At 41.5% G+C, this 25,995-nt stretch overlaps 1 protein-coding gene across 1 annotated transcript in view; it reads right to left on the minus strand.

The window, feature by feature from the left end:
- myo3b (myosin IIIB) overlaps positions 1 to 25,995 on the minus strand; it is a gene marked incomplete at its 5' end in the record, with an annotated part of 65,874 nt that overhangs the window by 10,638 nt on the left and 29,241 nt on the right. The window contains 10 exons of the mRNA XM_085435095.1: positions 10,224 to 10,347; positions 11,283 to 11,334; positions 12,634 to 12,730; positions 14,156 to 14,236; positions 14,655 to 14,817; positions 14,956 to 15,067; positions 17,676 to 17,881; positions 19,364 to 19,441; positions 20,605 to 20,625; positions 21,395 to 21,474. Coding sequence (XP_085291221.1) covers positions 10,224 to 10,347; positions 11,283 to 11,334; positions 12,634 to 12,730; positions 14,156 to 14,236; positions 14,655 to 14,817; positions 14,956 to 15,067; positions 17,676 to 17,881; positions 19,364 to 19,441; positions 20,605 to 20,625; positions 21,395 to 21,474 — 1,014 coding nt within the window. The remainder of the gene's footprint in view (positions 1 to 10,223; positions 10,348 to 11,282; positions 11,335 to 12,633; positions 12,731 to 14,155; positions 14,237 to 14,654; positions 14,818 to 14,955; positions 15,068 to 17,675; positions 17,882 to 19,363; positions 19,442 to 20,604; positions 20,626 to 21,394; positions 21,475 to 25,995) is intronic.

A 25,995-nucleotide genomic window follows, 5' to 3' on the forward strand; every position in this document is an offset into this window, starting at 1 on the left:
GAAAACAATTCTCCAAAATGCAAAACTGCCTGTTTCTATCCAATTCCTTAACCTATTAAAGGAAACATCAAAAAGTGTGCTGCTGATCAGTTATACATCTACTAATTGCAGCAGTAGTAGTCAGCGGAGGATTGTTCAGTGGAGCATTGATAGTTTTCTGGATTACACGAGTATGCAGAGGCTTATGATTAGCTACACAGAATTAATTAACTATTTGACAATATACACTATTAGGGTCAGGTGGCAATTTCCAGTGTACCACAACTGAAATTAGTGAAAATGTCAAAGTGTTAATGGCAGAGGCAGAGAGCTCTGCGTGATGGTAAAATTCAAACAAAGTAATAAAGACTGGAAAATAAAGTGGAATCCAACAGGGTGACATTTTGGGGAAAAACACTAGTTAGATGAGACGAAGGATGGCTGCAGGGAGAAAAATGTGATGATACTACAGTGTCATATCTATCAGAGCTTATAAGTCATAGATCAACATAGTAAAACCAGTGCAGTAATACCTGCATTCTTACTCATATCCAGTAGGGGGCGACTCCTCTGGGTAAAAAAAAAAAAAAAGGAATCTTAGTTTATGGAAGTCTATTGGAAAATGGCCTTAGTTCTCACTTAATCTATGTATGTGGTAAACACTTATCTGATAAATTTATAGTCTCAATAGCAAGATTTAGGTCTTACAGAATATAAACTGATGCTCATGTTGTAAATTGTGGCCCCCATTGTACTTCAAGAGACGATAAAGATGAGTATGTTTTAGAGCATGGCTACTTTGTAATTGACAAGTACTGCTGTTAGAATGTGCAGTGCCCTTTTCCCCCTCAGTCAGAGCCTCCCCTTTCTTCCAATATGGTAAAAAAGCTCAAGTCGAGGCTTCCAAGCGGGAGTCCATAAACCAATGGGTAACGTCACTGTGGCTATGCCCATATGTGGTCTATGGTTATGCCACCCAAACACAAGTGAATGCAATTTAACATTTAAAAGTTTTAGCGGTTTTAAAGAGAAGTGACGTCTATTTTATGGCCAATAAATACATATTTTCACCGTGCACACTTCAATAAGAGCCTGACTAAGCAGGTCTGCAGGATTCTAGATGTAGATTTTCACCCTTCCAATTTCCACTCAAATGAGTGACACATGGAAGCTGCGGTCAGTGTGTCAAAAGGAATAAAAAGCAATTACTACATTCAGATCCTGTCTTACTGAGTGATTTCTTCTCTGCAGATGTGTGAAGGCTGTTCTTCCCAACTGCACCACAGAAAGGGAAATCTTATTGGCTTACCAAAGACAAGATAAGGTGGATATTCAAACATAACACAGTAATAAGGGCTGGCTGCTCTTCCTTACTACACCTTGCTTAGCATTTCAAAGTTCATTGGTTACAAAAGTGTGTTTTTAAAGCTCACCATCTATATTTAATGTCTGACAACGTTTCATCCTCTTTGCCTGCATTTCATGTGAGACTAGAGCTGGGCGATAGAACGATAACGATATGTATCGCGATATAACTTTTACTCGATAGAGAAATTAAGCTATCGCGATAGACCTCGCCGCTCTTGTCCTCTAAAAAAAAAATTAAAAAAAAAAAAAAAAAAAAAAAAGGTCAGCCAATCCAAATTCAGTAGCGCAGAGCCGAACCAATCACAGCCGCAGCGTCACGTCACGTGACTTGTTACGTACAGCACAAGTGCCAAGCCGCACGTGTGTTTGTTTGGGAAGCAGCCAGCGCATAATGGAGGAAATGAGTGTGCCGACTAGAAAAATCAACCGAGCGTGACCGAAGAGAAAACAGATGATGGTTCCAATGCCGAAGAGATTGTCGAACGGAAGAGCCATAGAAGTTCCGTAGTGTGAAGGTATTTCGGTTATTTCAAGTCTGACAAAAAACAGAGTAGCGTGCACTGTAAATTGTGCCGAAAGCAAGTCTGGAAATACAATAAACTGGTGCATGCGTCACACTGTGCGCCACGTTATTGTTTCGGTGAAATGAATTTCTACAATACTGTTACTGTTAATTCTACTCTCTGCAGTGTTTAAATGCTTACATATACACACAGTTACTGTCCCTCCACACATACGACTCGGTTCTGCTTCTATGCCCCAGCTTTGTTTACTTTTTCCCACCGAGGCTTCTAGACTTCTGATTGGCCAACATTTCTGCACGGTTAGGAATCTAGCGCCACCTGCTGCTTTGGCATGTTCATAGCAGCGTTTTCCTTCATTTCTGCCTTTATGTGTGGACGGGATTATTTTTTAAAACGAAAACGGAAAATCTCCGTTTTCAAAAATACCCGTGTACGTGTGGACGTAGCCTCAGTCTCTGACTGGAAGCGCTAATTCGTCATTCGGCTTTTGTCAGACTAAAGTAACTGTTAAAACTGTTTGAAAAGCTAAGCTATACAACAAGGAGAGATTGAGAATTTCCTTTTAGTTCTCAGTTTATTTGATATTGACAAAAGTTAGTCAGTTTTGTCTATTCTTCTGTAAAACAAACTAAGATTTATTTTTAGAATTAATATTTTGTTTCTAAGTGGAATTGACAATTTAGTCTGTTTCGTTTGTTCTGTTTTGAAACTTAAACGCTTTAGCGGCTGCCTTTTGTGTAGTTTGCAATATTTGCCTTTATTTATCTGAAAAAGTCTCATGTTCCTTAAGTACATCTACCCTGTTGAACTTATTATGGGAAATAAATATTTAAAAACAAGCTGCTGATTATTTCACATTTTACTTGTGAGCAACGGCACATTTAAATCTTACAAATATAGTTATTTGGCTTATATCGTGATAGATATCGTTATCGCCTGAAATGAAAAAAACATATCGTGATATGAAAAAAATCTCATATCGCCCAGCTCTATGTGAGACAGGACATTTCTTCATCATGTCTTGCTACCTCTGCTTCTCTACCTTGACTAAAGCTGCATTTGCCTTTTCCATCTTAACACTACTTTGTACTCACTTTGAACAGACCTCATCACATCTCAATCCTATACATCAAAGAGCAGGATCCCCCGCCACCCCTTCAATCTTTCCTCGGCTTTCTTGATGTTATTCAAACCAGCACAGGTTTACTAAAGTCACACTTTGTAAATGCCCAGAAAGTTCCTGTCAGTTTTGAGATATTAGCCAACTTTTACCGTGAATCTTATCTACCCATGCCTCAGAGGTGCTAACTGTCCGCTGTGTGGATCCCCATTACCCCTGAGTATTTGAGGATATTTGGAAGAAATCTCATGTACTGAGGCAAATAGCTCAGGAAAAAAAAAGCAGCTGTGTTTGGATGCATCAGAAGCACTTAGGTTTTAGTCTCACATTAAAATTAATTGGACATTATGCTCTTGCTTAGCCTTTGAAACCTGAAAGAGGATGACATGCTGCAACGAAGAGAAAAATCAGCACAAATAAAATGTTCACACTTTACGTCTCAGTTAAACAATGTCTGTATGTAGGACGTTGTTCTGCTAATGATGCAGAAAATGGTTTTGATAAGCAAATGTTTTATTCCCCTGAAATTGCATCAAAGCCCTCAATCACAAATAATGAATCCTAACGTCCTTGAACAGACTTTTGAAATTAAATCGTATTATGAAACAGACTGCGTACTCTGTGCTTTCAACAAAACACATTAGCTGTGACAGCACGTCCACAAGTATTTAAGAATAATGCAAACTCTTACCTGCATATAGTGCAATTAGGACAATACCCAATTCCCTGATGACTTGAGTGATTCATAGATTATGTTGAAAATGCAGAAAAACAACATTTGGAAACCTCAAGTGAAATTAAATTAAAGGGGATTTATGTCTTTCCTCTTTCTTTACATGTACATATATATATATATACAGTTACAGCTTTGGATACTCCTTATAAACACGGCTAAAGATAATAATGAGGCCAGAGTATGTACAAGTAATCCCTGTGAGCCAAAAGCTCAGACATCAGTCTGCTTTTGAAGCTCTGTTTCTTTTTTTTTTCTATTTTTTCTACTCGTGCTTTTATATGTCCGTTTATGAATATCCTCAATATTGTCTTCTCAGGCAGCTCTTGCTGTGAGCACAGCAGTCCTACCCACCTGCTGTTCAAATCTTCTGTTCGCGAGGGACAGCCAATCAGAAAGAAGCTGGGCTGAAGGGAAAGGGAGGTAAAAAGTCTCAGGGGGCCACGCCAAGGCCTACTATGAGATGAACAAGGATTACTTTAAACTGTGAGTCTTTCTCAGTCAGTTATTCTTTTACATTTAAAAAAATATATAGGGTAGGAAATGAGCATAATAGGTTTCTTTAGCTGATGCTTTAACTGTGTCCCAAGAACTGTAGCAAGTGAAAGCTAAACCCGATGACTGGCTGTAAAGAAAACTGTGGCCAGTAAGTTTACTCAGCTGCAGCTAATTAACATAAATCCTGCTAAATAAATAGATAAATAAATGTAAACACTGTTTTCTACCAGTTGGTGTCTGTAAACATGAGCTTCAAACGGCTTTGCGAAACAAACAAAACTCTGCATCACTTTTAGTCGTACTGCGAGGAATGACAACATCTGTTTGTTGGCCGATCCCCCCACAACTCTCAACAGCTAGTGAAAATTTTGTTTTAATCGTGTTCAGGTCAGGATAGATTCTAACCCCTTGAGGATATCTTTTTTCCCAGCAAATGTCACAGTAGGTGAAAAGTATTAACTGATCTAAAACGAAAAGACTAAATACCTCCAAATTACATTCCCTACAACTGAAGCTGTGTTTACTGCAAATACCACTATCAAGACAGAAGCCAAATGTGGAACCTTGTCTGTTTTCCTGCAAAGTTATGTAAAAGCTACTCAGATGGATTTCATGAAACTTGGTTGAGAGGTGGCATTTGTGCAAAAAGAAGAAAAATATTCAGCATTGGCTCGGGATCGCTTACTTCAGATTTGTGGGATACGGTACTGGCACTGGAATTCGCTCTTTTACAGCTCCTCTTTGTCAGGATGGTGACGTAGAACTTTCAATAAAAATTTATTGAAATGTGGCAGAGGTGGCGAATTTGGAAAATAAGGGCCTACGTGATAAAAAAATGATCATGTAGCACAATGACCTTGTAGTTTAGTACCCACAGTCACACAACAACGACTGCACTCTTTGATGTTTTTAATGGAAAATGTTGCAAAATCTCTCAGCAGCTTTATTATTTTATCAGTTTCTACTAAGACATTTTTTTTCCTACTGACATTGATGAGATATTAATGTGTCTGTTTCTACGGATGCAGTTCTTATCTCTCAGGTGCTGTATCTAACCCTGCAGATCTCACAGGAGGTTTAGCCTCACAATTTATCCATCCTGACCTGCAGCGATCAGAGCGTGTAGCAGATCAGAGGATGGGTCAGGCCTCCCATCTCTGTGCCTCCATTTGGGAAACCATTGTCATTTGATCCAGGCCAGCCCCAGAGGAATGCTGCTCCTGCAGATACATTACAGGCAGGGAGCCTGCCAAACTGGCTTCTGGCATGGGAGCACAGCTTGGACACGGGTGGGCAGAGCTGGGAAGGGGTCAGGCAGCGGCTCACACCAAGGGTTTGCTAAATGATCGTGGGTAACGTTTGCTGTTTGGGGTGGGGAGGAATAATAGCCAACTGGGAATACAGAGGCAGTAAGTTTCATGCAATATTGATTTCTCCCTATCAAAAGAAAGCCAAGCAGTGTTTGCTCTTCTTGGTGAAAGACTTACATATTGTACATGTTTGCTTCTTGAGATAAAAAGAATTCTTTTTTTTTTTTTTTGGGAGATAGGTACTTCTTTTATTTTCAAAGACTAGCAGATGAGACGTATTACATCTCTAAATACCACTTTGAAATCCCTTGAAAATCAGAACGCTCTTCAGAAACAACATAAAAGAGCCGCTAAAAGGGATTTTTAGTGGAATAAATTAGAGATGTATCGATTTACTTCTAAAGTCACGTGCTGCAATCACCTGACTTCTCCCAGACCACAGAGAACCGCTCGGGTTTTGTTTATTCAGATGGAGAGAGCAGAGGCACCAAAAGGCATGGATTATAAGGAAAAATCATCAGCAGAGGCCTTTGATGTCTAAATGAGGCATGTGCAATCCAGACCCCTCTCTTTACCTCACAACCGCCTCTTCACACACATCCACGCACACATTAGCCCAGACAGCATGCACACAAACGTGCACACACATGCACGCAAACAGTAACAGATATTATTCTTAACTTGCAAACAAAGACCCAAACCAGATATGCAAAGTGGAAGAGCATTTCCAGAACTTTCTCTCATTCCTTTAATAGCCAGTCATGTGCTTTAAATTAGAAGCCGAACTGATCAAGCCTCGCAGATAATGCAGAAAAAGGGGGCAGATCCTGCATCTGTTTTCACTAGTGCAAGCAGAGGATGTTGTTACTTACAAGCAATTTTTCACACTGAAATCAATCATTTCCACTGACAGCAACTTTTGGAACTTTGACTCCTGACAAAAATGCTTGCTAGGAGGAGAAATCTGATTGTGGGAGTCGATCATTTGTCACGAGCTTAATACATGTAATCCATAACCCTGACCAAGAAGGACAAGTAAAAAAGAATAAAGAACGATGAGGGAGAGATGAATGACAAGAAAAGCCAAAAACAGATTAAATATGGAAATGAAGGGCACTGAGCCTTTTCTCTCTTGATCAGTGGAATACCAGCAAATTTTGCTAAATAAAATTAGTACAATAACAACCTAATAGCATTTTGTGCTTGGAAAAGTTTGCTAAAGTACACCAAGTGACTCAATCGACATGTGAAAAATCACAGAGAACTCTGAGCATCGTTTTCCACCTTGATTTTAATGTCTGAGGAGATTATTCTGTTGGAATTGTGATGATGAGTAGTTTGGAAGTACATCCTGTTAACTACTCCCACTGACATTAAGAGGATTACGTAGGTAGCGTCAGACAGAGGCAACTCCTTCCGTTAAGTTGAGTCTTTCCTATCCCTTCCAAATCTCTGCTGCCGCTACGTCGAGCCTGTAATTTGCCTAAAACTGAAGGCATCCGGTGGAGACGCGGCGATATGTGGAGACAGACAGATAAATCAAAAGGCTGAGAGACAGCGAGAGGGAGGGAGAGTATTTGTCTAGAGAACATGGAGAGGGTGGATCATTTGTCTGGCAGATGCATGTTGATACCGTGATGCTGCTTTGGTGGTGATGGTGTTGGTGTATGAGGGGGGGGGGGGGGGGGCGTTGTGGAGCAGCACCTGGTGGCTGCAAACCTTGTGGGAGGACATGCGGGAAGACGTTTAAGAGCTGAGGGAAGGAGCAGGCGGAGAGGAAAGTGAAATGTTCTTGTGAGTGTGGGATGACCTCAGTGTGGGGAAAAACTGCGCCCACATTTCCAACAAGCGCTCCCAGCTGCAGCTATAAAGCACAGAAACAGCTCGGAGCAACAACCCAAATCAATTCTTATTGACTGTACCGTGTTCTGTGCAGAGGGGATGCAACTATAACCATTAAGACATTACTTTAACTATTTTCCTGTTTTTCTTCTTCTTGTTTCATCCTTTCAAGCCAGCAGGTTAACCATCTTCTGAGGCACAGAGGTAATTGGGCTGTGTCGTAGCCCCACTTTATCACTGTCTCTCTCTTGACATGTATGTTTACCACAACTATAATCTTCAAAAAGCCTGTTAACATAAGTAGCTCAGCTTTCATAAACCATAAAGTCAGCTCTGACTGATCCTCGGCACCATCCTGTTTACCACGCTGAGGAGCATAAGCAGCGCTCTGATCATATCTGCTGCTTGCTAGCAAAGGCTTTCTTTCTGCACACATCTCTGTGACTCATTTCCAAACATGTTGCATTAATATTTAGTGCTCAGGAGACAGGTGACGGAAGGTGACATCGCCTTGAACGTGTAGCTTACAAGACAACACTGCGTATGTGTAACTTTTTCCGCTGAGAGAGCGAGAGAGAGAAAAAAAGAAAAATCAAAGGTTGGTGTTGAAGACAACTGCGAGCGCCTGGAGTACAAAGTGTTTTAATGCTCTCTCCCCATCATAAAATACAGCACTGTGGGTATCTGCCTAAAGAGGGAGAACAGTCGCTTAGCCTGGTGTCGGATATACAGTGAAACAGATCTCTCAGTTGAACACCAGGCTTTTTAAAATCATGCAGGAAAGACCCAACGTCCGTCAAACACATTGAGAGGTTCCAGGTCACGCCCTGGTGTTTTGGCTTTAATGGGAGCAGCGTGTAGAGAGCGCGCGGGTGTCTGGAGGGGTGGAGTAATTCGATTACCACGGTTAATTCTCTGTTTTTTTTTTCCCTCTACTGGTGTCCTGAAACACTCCAGGTCGAACTCTAGCCCGAGAGAACCAATGCGATCACCAGAGGCGACGGCAGGATGAGACACAGGAAGAAGTCTGGTCTCCAAACATCTGGCAGGGCAAGGCTTCCATGACTCGCTCAACCTCGGGATGAAAAAAAAAGACCCTCAGATCTGCAGGGATCAAAGTGTGCCCTGGGTGCATGAGCCACTGTGGCCTCCCTCAACATATTCAAATGGGGTTTCCTGAAAGACGTCAGAGCCACAAGCAGGAACATAAATGAAGCAGGCAATGATGAATACCTGAAAATCTCTCCACATATAATATCTAAGGAATTAGTCCAGGCTATTTTTTCTGTTGAAAATTTCAACATAATTGAACTGTCAGATCTAGAAAACTTACAACTTACCTACTTAAAAAAAGCATTAGAGTTTGATGTGCTGCAGGAAAAGAGACTAAAAGACTAACCTTCATTTACCCCCAGGATAAATCTCAGAGGTTGCAAGATCACTGCAAAAATCCCCTTGTTACATCAACATGAACCCTAAAAGTCTTTTTTGACCAAAGTCTTTTGTACAATGTTTCACAGTGATCCAAAATCAAATGTAATTTTTCTTCAGTGCACATGAGCGACCTGCTTTTTTAAAATTATTTACAAATAAAGAGGAACATTTCCAGAAACATTACTTTTGCATTTTAATTTCTTAAGGATGGACATTTTATGCATAGCAATCAAAGGATGCTTAAACAATTGCAGAAGCATTTCTTCTGCATTTGCTTGTCGTGGCTTTATTCTCCTTTCACCTCGCACCGCCCAAAAATGTCCTTCAAACTACTTAATCTAGGAAAGAAAGCAATTTGACACAAGCCATCTTTACAGGTATACCCACGAAGCCTTACTGTGGGCATGCTTTATTATTGATGCAATGATGCTATGAATTCATTGTTTTACATTTGAACAAATTCTTGGGCTTTAAACTGTAAAGAAAAACAAAAAAACAGAAAATCATTCAGCTATTATTTTAAACTTACATGTGGACCGACTGGAGGAAAAAAGCAAAGCAAAGCACCAGTTTAGGCAAAATACCCTCACATTCACCGCCATGTTTCCTCTCAATAATCACTTTGACATTATAAATTCATCAAACACTGCCTCCCTTCAGCGGCAGTGATGCCTGGGAGCGGGGGTCACCTGTATGCAGCATTACCGAATTAGCCGCTATCTAACCCAGACCTGCTGTGGCGTGCTGACACTAATCCCGGGCCTGCTGGAGAGCCCTGTCTGTGTTACATTATCATGTCTAATCCCCATAATCTCTCAGCCGCAACGCTAAACACTATTCCACCTCGGTCTCTTACCTCATACCCCTTTAATAACATTAATGAAGGGCCGGGCCCCATTACCAAGGCTACCCTAGCGGTGGGCTGGGTGACGGCCGTAATCAGAGGCCCCCTGCACAGCCACCCACTCAGCCTTCCAGGCAGCAGGAATTAATGTAATTCGTCGCCTGGGGCAAAAAGCAAACCAAACATATGTTCAACAAATCAGGGTTTGTGTATTTTTGTGTCACCGTTACTGTGCAAGTCTATTAGAGTCACTGATGAGATCCTTAGTGAAGGGCCCGCCATGCAGGAGAACGAAAGCTTTGAAGTGCTCGTGCCACTTCGAAACTCCCCCCCCTCCACTTGCCTTGAGACGTTTATGATGAGCTGACCTGAGTTATTAAAATACCACAGAAATGATCGCCCATAATGCCGCTCTTTTTTGCTGTCAACAAAGAATGGCAGCAGGGGATTGGCTGGGATGAAAGGTTGAAAGGGGTCTCGTATTAAAAATGGCACTTTATCCATTAAAGCGGGATTTCTGCTGTCTCTTTGTGTAATTACCTGCACCCGCCAGCTCTGTGCTCGGGCTTACCTTGTTTACACTGCGTGTCTCGCAGCCTTGCCGTCTCCCTGCACGGCGTCGTTACACTGTCTTCTGCTCTGCCTTTGTCTCTCTTGATGTCTTTCACTTGTCTGTCTTGGCTGTCAGGGCCAACCTTGAAAGAGGAGGCGTAAACACACCCAGAAGAGCAATGTCAATGAAAGCACTGAATGAATATATACAAGTTAAAGCATGCCCTGTAATGCGTTTTTTTGTTTTTTTTTTCAATTTAGTCATGTAGATGTTGTATTCATTTATTTACAATTTACAATTTGGCACTCATATAACTCAAACCCATTAATGTGCTTTGCAATGTTAATCAAATGCTAATGCAATTGCATATCCCCCCCCCCTTTACTAGCCCTACCTCCTAGCAAACAGCACCACACTGACTTAATTGTGAGAGTATGAAAAACAGCACATACAGACTTCCTCTCATATTTAATTTTATCTTTGAATAAAAGAGCTATAGGAAAGTATTAATCTGCTTAACATTTCTAAGTACATCCTCCAAAGGATTTTGCTTTTTTAATCTTACATATGCTCAGCAGAGTTACTGGCAAAAACTGTACATTTTCCTCATTTCATCCTTTCAACATCAAATGGTGAGCAGCAAAAATTGGATCAGACTTCAAAGACTGTGATGTGCTCCAAGTCACGGAGTGGCTCTTCTATTTCACATATTGAATCCGAGCAGGATATCAAAGTGCTACCAAAGAACCTCAGGTCTTTACTAAAAAAAGGGGTCTAACATCTGTAGAAAGAAGAGCGCAAAGACAAATCACCTCAGGGAAGAGCGAGCATTTATTCTCAGCCGTGAATTTCCAGCCTTTTGATTCTCTCGTTCCTGTACCACCCTGTCTTCTTCTCCGCTGAGATGGAGGTTGGAGCAAGAGAACTCTTTTGTCTCAAGGACTCAAAAAATTCCCAAAGAATAATCTGGGTTAAAGCTGCTTTGTAGAGGAGCAGCATTGTTTTATTTTATTTTATTTTTTACATACACAGCTAGTAAGGCATAAGGAAAATGCTCATTGATATTCTGCTACTTACATCTTTTTTATGGGTGTAATCTCCGTCTGCCTCTTTGTTGTCCGGGCTGTACCTGTGAAATTAAGACGCACTTTTAACTAAAATGAACGAAAATGATCACTGCAAAATAAAGCATATTGCATCAGCTTATTACAAAGAAATCCAGAGCTGAGGATGATTTTTATTTGTCTTTTTTGCTCCTAAAACATCTCCACTTTATGATTATGTAATTTGCGGAGCAAAAGAGCGCCGATGTGTTTCTGCGCCCGTTCGCTCATGTTGCATTATTTAAAAAGCAAACACCAACGAGACAACATCTGCACGCACAATGCCGCGAGCCAGTGGCAGTCATGCTTCGGGTCTAGAAAAACAAAAATCTCATCCAGTTTGGAACTGGCAATGCAACCGGAGGCTCTGCTGTTTGGATGCAAACACAGAATTCATGCATGGCAGACAGGAGGGGTATCAAAAGGGAAAAGAACAGCATGTAGGTGAGAACACAAATCTTACCGCAGGAAAATGGGCCAGATCATGTCAAAATAAATATATATGGAGAGATTCCAACACTGATTAAACAGAATTGTTAAGTGGAGGTTTGAAGTTTTTTCCCACCAAGGAATATGATTGTAAACATGGAGAGAAAAATCCCCAGATGAGGCTCTGCTCGGTTTGAGTATACAACAAGCATAACATTTTCAGATGTGTAAATCTAGTATTTTGGAGTTTTGGAGTCGGGAGAGAAATGCGCAACCTTGACCAAAATGTCGCAGAAGATTTAAACAAGATATGCAATGCATCTCTAATTTTACGTCTTTCTTTCTAAGAGCTATTGTGAAAGGTCTGAAATCATTCGGGGATACTTAAAACAATTTTTAGGATGCTTAGAGACTTTTTTAATGACAAAAAAAAGGTAAAAGCTGCCATCAACACCTCGTGTGCCGCTATTCATTCAGTGGCTGCTCTCCCGCTTAGCAAATACTTTCTTAATGTCTGGCCTGCCCATATGTTGAATAAACACAAGCTCGTACATCTGGACACCAGTGCAGCACCCAGCCCCGCTTGTGGTCAGACAAGTGTGCTATCTTGGTGGAAAGTTATTTATTACGTTTATAAAACTGAAAGAGGTGGTGCACAGGGAGGAGCTTTCTCCTTTGGGTGAAACAGCAGTTCATTATGAGGCAAAAGCAGCTCATCCAGCAAAGGCTGAAGATGAATGGCAAGCATGGGAGGCCTCTTGCTCAGTCAGCCATGGCTACTGGTGGACTATTGTCTGTGCAATGAGGAGCAAATGAAATTACAAAAGAAATCAAAGTACAGGAAAAATGAGACCAATGAGAACAGATGCTGAAGGACAACAAATGTCAAAGCTCACCCTAAATGCTCCTCTTTGGTGGTCTTTTCTCCAGCCTCAGGGTGACATCTGTGCTCCTGGGGTCCACAGTCCCGACGCACCCGATGGCCCCTGTAAGCTGCACAGGATATGAATGCCAGACACGCTGTCAAATGGTCAAATGCCTCACCCCTGTCCTCATATACATGTTACATGCTCACACAATTACACACAAAGTGTATTTATTATATATTAATCAGGAGCACCAAACAGTTTTGTATTAAGAAACTCTGGATTCACCCGCGAGGAAGTGAGATGTGTTTAGCATGCATATATGGTCTGTGGCGCTGCAGTGAGGAAACTTTGTGCGATTATTGAGACACACTGAGCTCAGACGGATGGTAAAAGGAGCCTGCTGACTTACTCCGTCGACGGGCTTTGTGTTTTTCTGGTAAAATTATATGCACAGGAAAAGAAGGCTCAAGTACATTGTTGAGCAATGGTTCTATTTTGCATGGTCTAATCTGATCGATGGTGAGCATGTCCCCCAGGCCCCGCTGAGATCTGAGAAGCCACCAGGCTCATACATTTGAAAGGCATCTGTTTATTTTCAGAATGCAAATGCAGCCCACCTCAAAGGCTATAAGCTGCAGAGAACACACAAAGTGAATGTGCTGGAGTGCTCCGCCGGGGGGCTGAGGCCCCACTTATGTCAGGTTCAGGTTCTCCCCCCACCCCGCCTTCCATCCCCTTCCCGAACCCCGGCGGCCACACACAAACACGCTTCTCTAAAAAGAAAGACAGCGGCGACAGAGAGGCTTTCCCAACACCAAAACCATGTTTACCCATTCTGCAGCTTTATTTACAAGGGTTTAATGGAGGACATTTACACAAGGTGTGCAGGCGACTGAGATGCTCCATGTGCCAGATGAGGGCAGCCCTTAGGAGAGCCAGGGGAAACAATGCCAGATCTCCTCCCTCCTGCCCTCCTCTCTCCTGCCCCTTTTGGCACCCTCCCTTGTCCTCCAGTGAGAGCCTCCGAGGAGGGGGAGGGGGGCTGGGAAGGTTAATGTGCCCACTTTGATCTTCGTCAAGGCACACTGAGTAAGAATTAATTTACATTTCAGATGAAAAGGTTGACAGTATAAAAAGGCATCTTGTTTCTGGTATGTGAGAGCTGTGTAATAGGCCAGGAATTTGAGAGAGGAAGTCGTGAGGAAACAGAAGGGATAAGCCCCTCTCTTGCCTTTACTGGGAAAGAGATGAAAGGAAAAAAAGGATCTCAGTATGCACTGTTCTTCTGAAACATGGGGACCAAATGCTGCCCAAACTTTCAAAAGCTTTTCTGTATGCATTATTAATTAATTATTACTATTTCGTAGGCCACTCATGGAGATCAAAAAGGTGTTTCACAAAGATGTAAGGTTTCCAGGCCTTTATCCCGTTTCCTTTTGAAAATGTATGAAAACAGTGGCGCGAATTTCCACCGGACATGGGGCCGCGTGAGAAATTCCAGATGTCTCCACTTGAATATTTGAACTTGAAAATTTAAACATTTCTTTACCTGATTGTATCCGGACAGCTGCCTCTTCCCGCTCTTTTTTGATTTGCTTGAGGTTCTGCCGAGCAACATAGCCCCTCCAGGCTAAGGGGAAAAGAAAGAGACAGTGTGTGTATGCGTGTGTGTGTGCGAGAGATTGCTGACCTACCTCTGTGAAACAAAATAGACTGCGCATACTACACAAGATCCCACTTCAAAACACTGCTAAACCAGGTGGCAGAGGGATGGATCCCTTTGAACTCTCTGAGGTCTTATTGTCTGCTCTGAAGCATTGCTCTTAACCCTCATAGGTCAAGCTGTGGTTATCAAACTATCTCTTTTATGAAGACTCACAGGCACATAATAGGCTAGATGTCATTAAGAAACCACCTCACATCAAATTTGCACCTGTTTCATCACGACCGATAAAAGAATATATCACAACTCATCTTTCTTTTCATATTTTTGACTTAAGTTTGAATAATCGCTCTTCCTGTTTACTGTTTAATCAAAACCAGCGTACCTGACTGGATGATTGTGGCCCCACGGCTTCTCTTCTCCTTCTCTTTTCGATAACGCCGGGCCCCGAGCCAGCCTTTAGTGTAAGCTTGCATCACCACCACCCGAGCTATTACTTCCCGCAGCAGCAGGTTCAGTTGTTCCACATGGTAGTATTTCAGAAAAACCTGACAGGACATTTTGCTCTGCTTAGGACATCCAAAGCTTGATTATGTCTATTTCTTTTGTGTCTTTACAAACTTTAATGTCTTTTACAAATACAAATAACTTCAATATTAAACTTTTTGTTTTAAAAATAACCCCACCTTTGTCTTTCCCAGCACCCAGTCTTTTAATTTGGCCCTCTCCAGTATGGCAACAGCGTTTTCTTTGCTAGTTTCAGGCATCTCGTGAGCCCGAAATGCAAGATAGTAATATCTGGAAGAGGAGATAATGAAGAGAAAAAGGACACCTTTGAACAAATGTAGTTACTCAAGCAGAGATATTGTGTTTTGCTATTATTTAAAAAAAAATCTGGGAGTATTTGGAGCTGATAAATATAAAAACTAAGCATTATCTTTGCACAGGAAGTCGTTACTTTGTTACATAGTTTTTACGTCCTCAAAAAGCATAACACAATAAAATCAAGGTTGGATAAAACACTAAGTTAAGTGAAAAACTGTGCAGAAAACCCAAAATACAGTGTCCCGATATGAGAACACAGGGTGTCAAGAGGCTAACGAATTGCTGAAGGTGTTTTTATTACAAGCTGCATTCACAGATTCACTGACACACAACTGACAGAGCTTTATTCGACGTCTTTAAGCAGTACAAATGCATGCACACAAATGCATGTAGCAGGCAGTCAGATGGATGCAGAGAAGACTATGTGCAAACTAGAAGACCCGGAATCAAACTATGAACTTGTGGACAACCTGCTTTACCTCCTGAGACACTGACATGCCAATAATAGAACAATATAAACAGATTTAAAGAATTTTAAAAAGCTACTTTCAACTGCTTTCTTAGTGACAAGGGATCACATATTTGATTTGGCAACTTTTTTAACACATTTTTAACGTATGTCATTCCTATAAAAGATTGTTCTGCCACTTATTCATTTATTTTTTGATTAGGCAGTCTAAAAGTTTCAAGTTAGGTATCTAAAAATGTTGACTTACAGCTTCAAACTTCAAACTTCTGATTTTTTAAGTGAAATAAGCCTCCATACCCTCCTAATGCAAGCTCAAAGGGATCTTTGTGTTCTCCTGGGATTGAACCAGGAATCTTTCACTTATTAGGAAAATATATAAACCACTAAATTATAGAGAATAAATCAAGCATGTGTCTGAAACTGGAGCCATCTGATATACAAATCTTGAAATGTTGAATATTTGACAAGATATTGATAATTTAGCTAACTTAGTTTTGGTAGACTAGGGGATGACGTAGTGCCTACTTACTTAACTGTCTTCAAGAAATGACATTATCAATATCAACATCTTGTTGCACATTGCTACTAGAAGTACTGTTAAGAGAACCACAGTTAAAAACTTCCTGCTGCTCAGAAATCTGAGTCAAACATGACTCTTTAACAGAGACCAGCGCTGGATCTCTTTTCAATGCATCATCGTCTCCTATTTCAGTGGCCACAGAAGATCCTCATTAGCGCAGGCCTATCAGTGTGCATCACCCACGCCGCTGTTTATTGCTCACATTGTCTGGATCCATCCACTGATCCTGCTGTTTATAAAATACCAGCATAGGACAGAGTGGTTCTAACTGTTTGCTCAGGGACATCAAGGCTCCAGAAATACTCGTTCATCTTTCGTGTTCTGGCAGTGGTCAAAAAGAAGAACAACAACAAGAAGAAAAACTTCTTTGAACTCCCCTCCCCGCCTCAGTCTACAGCCTTTCATTCTAATTCCTGTTGATACCTGTTATTTCTTTGATGGTAAATACAAAGCACTGCAACATCAGACGAGCCTTTGATATGGGAGCACAAATTTAAATCAGTTTTCACTAAAGGTGCAGTTTAGCCATTCAGGTCTGTCTGTATGACTTCTGCCTGGCTCAGGTAGGATGATATGGATTCAATAGCAAGGTTAAAATATATTTACACACTCTCCTTCTCACACAGGCACACTTCAGGCACAGGAGACAACAGGGACGTCATCGTGCCGGGGGTTGTGTGCGATCTTCCAGTAATCGGCCTTCAATACTGGGAGCAAAAGTAGGACATGCAGGGAAACACCATGTGGTCATTCAAAGTTTCAGCTCGCCAAAATTAGGCCCACATTTTTAAAGCTTCCCCCGAAGCAACGACACTAACCAGTCATCTCAAAGTTCTTCTTTCCACAAGTCTAAGTTAATTAAATTTTATATAATCTTAAAGTCTCCACATTAGAGGTGGCTGGAATACTTTTCAAAGGAACACTGATCAAACATAAGCTTTCTGGCATTTTCGCACAGCCTCATCTAAATGTGTGGATTTTTTTCCCCTTAAAATTTAGGTGTACGCTTTTAAATTGGAGGAAGCGTGTAGTGCTTAGTAACAGTTAAACGGATCCTGTCCCATATTTTTAAAAACCCAAAACAACACCCTTACGTAAAGCCCCCCGTTAATGATGAGACTTGTTTTAATTGTGCTCTAATGTAATACCGATGGGACAAGGAGACTATGTTTGAGCTTTTTCAGGTCACCGAGTATAAGAACAAACTCTTTATGAATAGTAAAAGGAAATCTATTAAAATGCATCACCCCTTATAATCACAGTTCCTCCTTGTTTGAATTTAATCCATATCTTCCAGACTGGAGTATCCACCCAGTTAAAAGAGCTGCAGGATTTAGTCTTGCACTATCACTAATGACTGCCAATTAGTCAGCCTCTTGCTCTGCTCAACATGTACCCCTATCTAATTAAAGAACCCGTGTTTTTGTGTGATGTAGAGCACGGCTCACTTGTTCTACGCCATCTCTGGGGTTGTGTCAGCGTGCGTGCGTGCTGCAGAGTGGAGGCGCCGCCTGTCTCGACGCCACTCTTACCTGTTGACAAAGTCTTCAAACAGGATGCGGTGGGAGTAGCCTTGGCGGCGGATGTTCACAGTCTCCAGGATCCCAGTGTAACGCAGCTGCACCATCACCCGCTCCTTGCAGAAGCAGAGTGCCTGCCTGTCGTCATTAGGTTTGATGCAGCGCACAAAGTGTGGCTGGCCCACGACCATCTTAGACAGCAGGTCCATCAGGGAGTACTGCACAAACACAACAATGAGGGCAGAAGCAAGAGAAGACACGAGAGAGCAGTTATATCGTTTCATATTATCAGGGTTCAAAGGTCAGATCAGATCTGCACTGGAAGAAGCATTCAAACTTTTTCCAGACAGTCTCATAACAAGCTCGATGGTACCCACGAGAATGAATCAGTATGAATCAATAAACAAATCTATCCCAACAGGACACAACAGTGTTTTCAATTCTAAAGTAAAAGACATCATGAATTATTTAGGGATTTGAAAAAAAAGCAACACTGTGTAATTCTATTTGCAGAATTGTTGGTATCAGTTATGGTAATGTTAAAAAAAATGCAATGTAATAACAAAACGAATTAAAGTGTGCAAGTAGATTCTCATTCATCCAGGTCCTGGCAGTCTTCAGCACTTAAAAACAAGGTATGTGACCTGCTTTGGGATTAAATATAGGGTTTTGTCCATCAGTTGTTTTAGAAGTGACGTCTTCAAAAACCAAAAAAGTCCACTTGCTTTCTTTTTAAGCACTAATTAAAGATGTATTTACTGAGATGTATTTACATTTTATGAAATGAAAGGTGTGTTACAGGTTCATAGTCTATGAGTATGCTAAGGTCCTCTCACTTGGATCCAATTGACCAAAGCAGAGCACATTTCATCATCAGGCCATGAGCATGACATCCCTGCAGACGTTCAAGTACCTGCCAATTCTGTGTTAACTTGTTCAACTTCACACTCGTCCTACAAGGCAATATAACAGAAATGACTACTCATCCATGGTGTCTGCAACTATTTGTGTCCACAAGTGAGTACAACCCCTACTTTATAAAGCTGCAGTGGACTTGTTGGCAGACAGTTACTGATTTACACAGAACAAATTCATTAAATTCAATTTTGCTGTCCACCAGCCATCTTCAGCAAACATTCCCCAGCTAGTCCCCAGAGCAAGCTGAGGACATCTTTTAATGCTTTTCATCAGAGGTAAATTGACAAAGAACACATGAATACCCATAATTCATTTAATGTAAATATTATATCAGTAATAACTGAAGGATCCGTTGATATCACAGACTTTGCTGGTTTGATCAGTTACAACATCATATTAATAACAAGTTAATCCACTCATCAGTGGAAGGCTTTTAGTTGTTTTCAGACAATCAGTGCTCCTGCTTTACGTCATTGAATCTTGCTGTTTGGAGTTATTGATACAGCATAAATTAATCATATTTGTATGAGCTTCAAATTAGTCTGCAGCTTCATATGTTATGAAGATCATTAGCTGCTCAGCTGAACCTGAAAAGCAGCTATCATTTTATTTTCACATTTGAAGCTTTTCTTTGTTACTCTTACAAACAAAGTACACAGTTTAAAAATGCTCAACGGCAAAATGAGACCAGCACGCAGACTTCAGTCTCATTTTTCTGCTGATGTATGGTGGAGTACGTGTCATCCGGGCAGTCATTTTTAGTGAGAAATGCAAACACCTACACGGAAATAGGAGGCCACCGTCTGTCTCCTCATCTTGGTGGTTTCTTCTGGGTGGCGGATCATCTCCATGGTGTCCACCTGAACACAAAGAGTCGCGATAAGCACGCTGCACTGATGATCAGGCCAGACTTAGGCCACTGCAACATAAAATGCAGCAGATTCAAATGAGATGCTGTTCATTTGCGACATGACATATTCAGCGGGCTCTGCAGAAATAAAGGTATTATTACAGCAGGTCCCCTTCCTCTAAATGGGCCAGTTGGGAAAACACAGCTGTACTAACTGTGCCGTCTGTATAACACAGCCTCATAAACACTTAAAGCTAACAATCTAGAGAATAATTCGGCACTGCTGTGGGGCATGGGAAAATTGCAGAGCATTCTGAGTAATGAGACTAGCCGTCACCGAGCAGACAGTCATCCTGATGACGGCGGATTAACGAGGACACAATATAAGCTTTCTAATGGCCTTCGCAGTTCATGGCTTCATCAAAATTAATGATGCAATAGATATTTTATAGTAAGTGAATATCTTAATACTTTATTTCATCCTTGCACGGAGAAAGGAAGGTACGTGAAAGGCTGTGCGAGCTGCATAGGAACGAGACGCTCCGACACTTTGTACTTCTGTATGATCTGCTTTCAGAATAGCAAACGGCTATCGGAGACTCACTTCCACTGTTCTAACAACTGTCACTTTAATCTGAGCGCACTGGTAGCTTCTCGTAAGCGTCAGTTTCTGTCAACTTTTCTCCAACTCTGATTGAGAACGAGACGCATACATATTACATCAGTCTCACAGAGTTATTACTAAGAAGTCCTCTCTTCTTCAAGAATAACTGAGTAGGTGCTTAGTGGAAGCTCAACAAAGTAGGACTGTTATTATTCCCACTGTTATTCTGGCCTTTGTTTCCGTCTCACATGAAGCATTTTTATAATCTAAAAGACACATCGCAGTGCATTTGTTTACATTAATAACTCAGGAATGTGGCTGTGTGGAGAAAAAATGGTTCAAAAGGGATGATTTACATTTTCCAAAAGCAGCTTGTGATTGATGTTTTATGACTGGAGCTGCACAGTCAGTCTGTGAAGCGCAGTTTGAAGTTTTAGTTTTTGGATTACAATAATGCGATGATAACTTCAGTGAACTATGTTGGGTTTATTTTCTCAGATCTGTCCTGTGCTTCAGAGGTGGTGCATTTGGATTCAGAAAGTTTTACTATTATCAAACAGGGCTCTTACCTTCAACAGGTATTTGGGAGACTTTGAGTACAGCACATGTTGTCGAATAACATGGAAGGAAAGGAAGAGAGAAATGGAAAGACAAGAGGAATCTGAAACTCAGTTTTAAGAGAGGTTCGAGTGTTAAAGCATCATGTGACTTCGTATTTCCTACACAAAGATCAGATTAAAGTTAGTCAACATAGGCTGAATATTTTCAGTCATTTAAGAAACGCGATCTTAGAGATATTATTAGCTTGTGAAATTCTGCCCCTTAAACAAAGAAGGTCCAGAAATGAAAGTGTTAAAGTTCAGAGGGAGCGGCAGTAAGAGCTTTTTCTTTTAAGAAAATTTCCAGCCACTGATGCTGCCAAGACTCAGCTCAAACAAACTTAGAGTGAACATGAACAATCAGCATTGCTGGATGCAACAAGAGATTCTACATGAAATATCATGGAAAGAAAACCGTCAAGCCAATGCAGTGATTTAAGCTGATTTAGGAGAATCTGCAAAAGTCATCCTTAAAATTTAAAACGCTACCTGCCAGCGACAAAAACAACAATATTCACTAAGTCTCAGAAACTACTTTTATGATGTAGACACTGAGTGCCAGATGGCGATGCTGTATCACCACAAGCAAGACAGCAAACATAACAGGGCAGTCAATTAATGTGGCTATGCTTCACAGCACAGGTTTTTATTGGGTTTCTTATGGTGCAATGCCTGTGAGCAACAAATAAAAAAAAATGTAAAAAAAGCATTATGGGGCTTTTTTTGCACGTGATGATTCGGGCTACGGCTGAATGCTCACCTTGGTGCGTCCTGAACCAAGCTGTGGTGGGAGAGATCTGGAGGCGGCGGTGACTCTCGCTTTGGACGTCGCCAGATTTCCTGTTGAACACAAGAATGAAGCCAGTGGACTTTCATGCAGTAATATGAGAAAGCAAATAATATTTGGGAATGAGCCAGCGGCGTTTCAGTAAACACTCCGGGATTGAGTTTCTTTTCTTTTTTATTCAACATACAAGAAAAAGGTGTATAAAGCGTGCACCACTATGTTGGTGTTCATAGAGCAGGAGAGTATAAAGAAAAAAAAACTAAGCTGAATCCATGGGCTCAGGAGTGCATCTGTGTGCACAGCAGTCCAACAGCCCCACACACAGTGGAAAGGATGTGAACATAGCATATGCAAGACAGTCTGAACATTTCAAAGTTTCTGCACAAGATGTCCAAATGTTTTCTCTGGCTATATCTTCAGAGGCTAAACTGTGATTAATAGCAGTGAAAGAAGCCTTTGAAGCAGGATTGGTGACATCAAAGTCCTAATCCATGGGTGGCAGGATTTTTATAATGAGTGGGAAGTATCTTAACACATTTCAAAGGGTTTACTCCATGAATAAACAATAGCTGCACAGATGTGCCACACACACCTTTAGAAAAATACGTCTGCAGACACAGGAGGCAGCATTACCCGAGCAGCCGTGTATGGCAAGAAGGAAAACCTTTTTAAGTTTTTTTTTAAAGATAAAGCCAAAGTGACAGCCCAACAATTGTTCTAGATTTTCTACCGCACACAGACAAACTTCGAAAATGCAAATATGCTCTCGTCTTCTGCGATATCATTTCAAGACTCGCATCGGTTGGTGAGGACATCGTCTGACAGCGAGCCAGAAACTTAAACACCGGATCAGCGCCTGCCTTTTCCCAGAGGACGCTGCACTATCAAACATGTATTAGAAGCTTCAATCAAAAGCCGGACTGATCAAAATCAATTTAGGATGGATTAATTAACAGGCAGTGCACTTCTAACTTTAGACAAAGGGTGTCCTACTGGTGCCAAAGGGTTTTGCACTGAGCCAAAGCAATGTGCCGTTCATAGCACACATAGATACACACACACACAAATATGTGCACACACACACTGCTGTAGTCAAAACAACCAAAAACATATGATGTGAGCACTCTTCAAAAGAGTCTTTTAAGCTAGTACTGATGTTGCTTTTAGCTTTTGACAGTTATCTCCCGATTTCTATTTATGCATCTGCTTGTTTATTCTGCTAATAAATCAGGTTTTTTTTTGTATCAGGCAACAAACTAAATGCAAGACATTCTGCCATATTAAAATATGCTTTTTATATTTGTTGTAAATACGTTTGGAAAAATAACCAACGGATCAAAACTGGAACCCAAAAATAGAAGAAAGGACAGAGTAAAGCCCGATATGATGGAAATGTGAGCAGTTAATTGCTCATTATGAACACATGTTTGTGAGAAGGTCTTGTGTTTAGGATACCGGGAACAGATTTTACAACCTCAAAGGCCCCTTCGGCAAAACCTACACACATGCACGCACGCACGCACGCACAAAAAGTATGATCTTTGAGAACAGGGGCTGTTAAACTGTGTCGGGTATATTACCAGCACACAGGCAGGGAGGGCCCTGCTCCAATTAGCCCAGAGTAAAGCTGGATGGATTAATTGGAGTGGGTCTTGTGCAAATGAAGTGCGCTCTCTCTTCTCCCCATTAGTGCTGCTGGGCCAGATCATCTGAGCACATTTGTCATGATGAATTAGCGGCTGCGAGTGGAACGGGCTCGTGGAGTGTCACTGTGCTTTTACGCCTCTCACTTCCATGACACCATCAAGAGGAGATGAAGGGGCTGCGCTGCGATGAGAGAAACTATGACAGTTGTACCTAAGCCTTGCAAATGGACACTCGCTGCTTTCTTCGTGTATTCCTTGGCGGGTCGTATTAATTCATTCTTCCGGCGGGTTTCATATCCCCTCCTGACTAGATGATTAGAGCATTGGTTAATAGTCAGTATCCTCAAAGATTTCTGCCTCCTGAGACACGAAGCCAAGGGAACACCTGTGATGTCCGGCCTGAAAAGAAGACCTTCTAATTTAGATACAGTAAGGAGCTTGTCTAATGATGTGGATAATAATTATTCAAACACAGAGACGAGCTAGAAAAGGAAGATTTGTTCTTTGAAAGCGGATTCAGCTGAAGAATAGGCTACATGTGTTTTAAGTTACAGATGGAGATAGCCCTTATTCTCAGAGTTCTCATGATAAAAATAAAACGAAAAGAGAAAAGGAGTGGAAATATAAGAGGTTAATAATTGAAAAGGAGGGCGAGCAGGTGAGGGGAATATTTCCCAGGTCATTCAGACTTGAGAAACAGGTGGAGGAGCGTCCCACTGATCGTTTCTGCTTCACGCATGTTGCTCTTGGCGTGGACTACCAAGACGCAAACAGAGAGAGGCAGAGCGGTGTGTGGGGAGTGGGGGGGTAGAAAGAGAAGAAAAAAACCCTTCCTTGGCATCTGTGCGTTCACTTTGAAAATTAAGCCCAGCAAGAATCCTGTAGGAAAAAAAAAAGCTCAAGCTGGCAGTTGTATTGGGGTTCTATTGACAAGAATAGTCAATGTGCTCGGGATTAAAAAGCAATCCCGCGTTCAATATGACACCTCCCTACATGCTTTTATGAGTGCCAGTGTGCGCCTTGTACTTCAGAAGCTGTGGATCGAGCTGTCGACACGGGGGACAATCAAAGTTGTAAGAGAGAGCAGCCTTCCTGAGCTGAGTGAGCAGAGCCTTGCTGGATATTTCTGCCCGCTCTCCCGCTCTCTTTTTGAAAACATGTGATCTAGAAACTCAACTCAGCAACCAAGCAAATTAGATTAAAGCACCCGTAACCCCCCGCCACCCTACCCACCCTCTATAACCACCACCGGTTATGCCTAGAGATGGCTTCGGGGGCTGTTGATTTAAATGCCATCCACTACTGTCAAAGCAGATCAATCATAAAAAAGCATGGTGTAATTGGCTTTTAGTGACACAACACAGTGTTGCATTTATCAAAGGATGTTGTACCATGTGACTTAGGAGAGCCGGCTTCTTGCTATTGATGTGCAAGGCCCGTCAAAAAAAAAAAAAAATCCCTCTGCTGACTCAAAACATTCCCCAATACTGCGATTAGGAGAGAATTCAAACAAAAGTATTACTTGGTGAGTGTCTCTCCTGCTAGAGAGAATATGTGGAAGTGCAGTGAAAGACTGCAGTGTCTGCCGACTGGGATGAAAAAAGGCAGAGAACAAAGAGCCAAATATGTCATATCGCTGGGAGAAGCCTGTCACTTCCACACAGGAGGATCTCCTTACATGAAGGGAGACGGAGGGAGATGGCAGAGGATGGGAGAGCTGCAACTGTGGCTTTGTGTGAAGATGTAAAACCAATATGTAAATTGCTCAATATGAACTCCACAGCCCTAAAGATCTTGCAGAGCATATTAACGGCATGAGCTTCTTTAGCAACTGCAGCAATTGGCAAATGGCATAAATGCTCCAGCTGACAAATATTAGACTTCAGATTGTGATGTGACGTGGTAAAACTGACCATTAAAAACAGCTTTTTGCTTTTAAATCTGCAAAATAACTAGGGGAGTTAGGTATGAGATAAATGTAATCAAAGGGACATTAAATTATAGTATAAACTTGAAAATAAATGGGAAAAACTCAGACAGAGGATAAATATTTCACATTTGTTCTGAAGGATAGTGCAGGATCTATGATATATCTAATTATTTATTCTGCAAATACAAAGAGGAAAATACAAAGATGCATACAAACTCAGGGAGGGTTTATTTGTTTAGAAGCTGGTAATAAGAAGTCACGAATGCTATGTATTAGGTGCTAATAGCGTCCCTTTCAAAGACGGCATGTAATAGTAAATCTTTATATACAGAAATCATCCCGTGATTAATTTTTTAAATGGTGGCTTGCCAATGAATAATTCAAAATGACACCAAATTACATCAGTGCAGGTCCCGTTCATACCTGTTATTTTTCAGCGTACAGTATAAGATGTTAAAACCTTATCGGTTGAATGAGAATATAGCATGTGTGTGCCTGCGCGGCCCACTATCTGTGAACTCCATCCTCTGACAAAGAACTGGCAGTCTCGATGAGCAGTGTGCATGTGCAGATGTGCTATGCTACAATCAGCAGGGCCAGGCAGCCCTGAGGCCACACACACACGCGCACACACACACGTCCACTGTACTGTGACCGTGGGTTGCCCAAGCCCTGGTAGACCCAAGTGAGCTCTGCCAATTCAAACACTGTGATTCCCCTGATCTGGGAAAGGCCCTGGCTCTGAGGAATTTGTCCATGCAAATACATCCCATTTCCTCTGACAAAACACCACCACATGTCCAAGCCTCAAGGACCCACATTCTGCAAGGCTCAAGTGCCCTCGCTATTCACCGCCTGGGAACTTTTTACTTTCTGAGGCCTTCACGCTTCCCTGCTACCCTTCAATCATGAACGGTCGGGATATCACATTCTCAAATTGCGGTCGCTTGTTTTACAGTCGACAGAAACCAAAAAGCTAAATTGTCTGATTTATAGGT

Source organism: Copadichromis virginalis, linkage group LG16 (assembly GCF_057382275.1).
Source record: "Copadichromis virginalis isolate Kocher_CV1m ecotype Utaka linkage group LG16, C_Virginalis_male_GT1.1, whole genome shotgun sequence".
Taxonomy (NCBI): Eukaryota; Metazoa; Chordata; class Actinopteri; order Cichliformes; family Cichlidae; genus Copadichromis; species Copadichromis virginalis.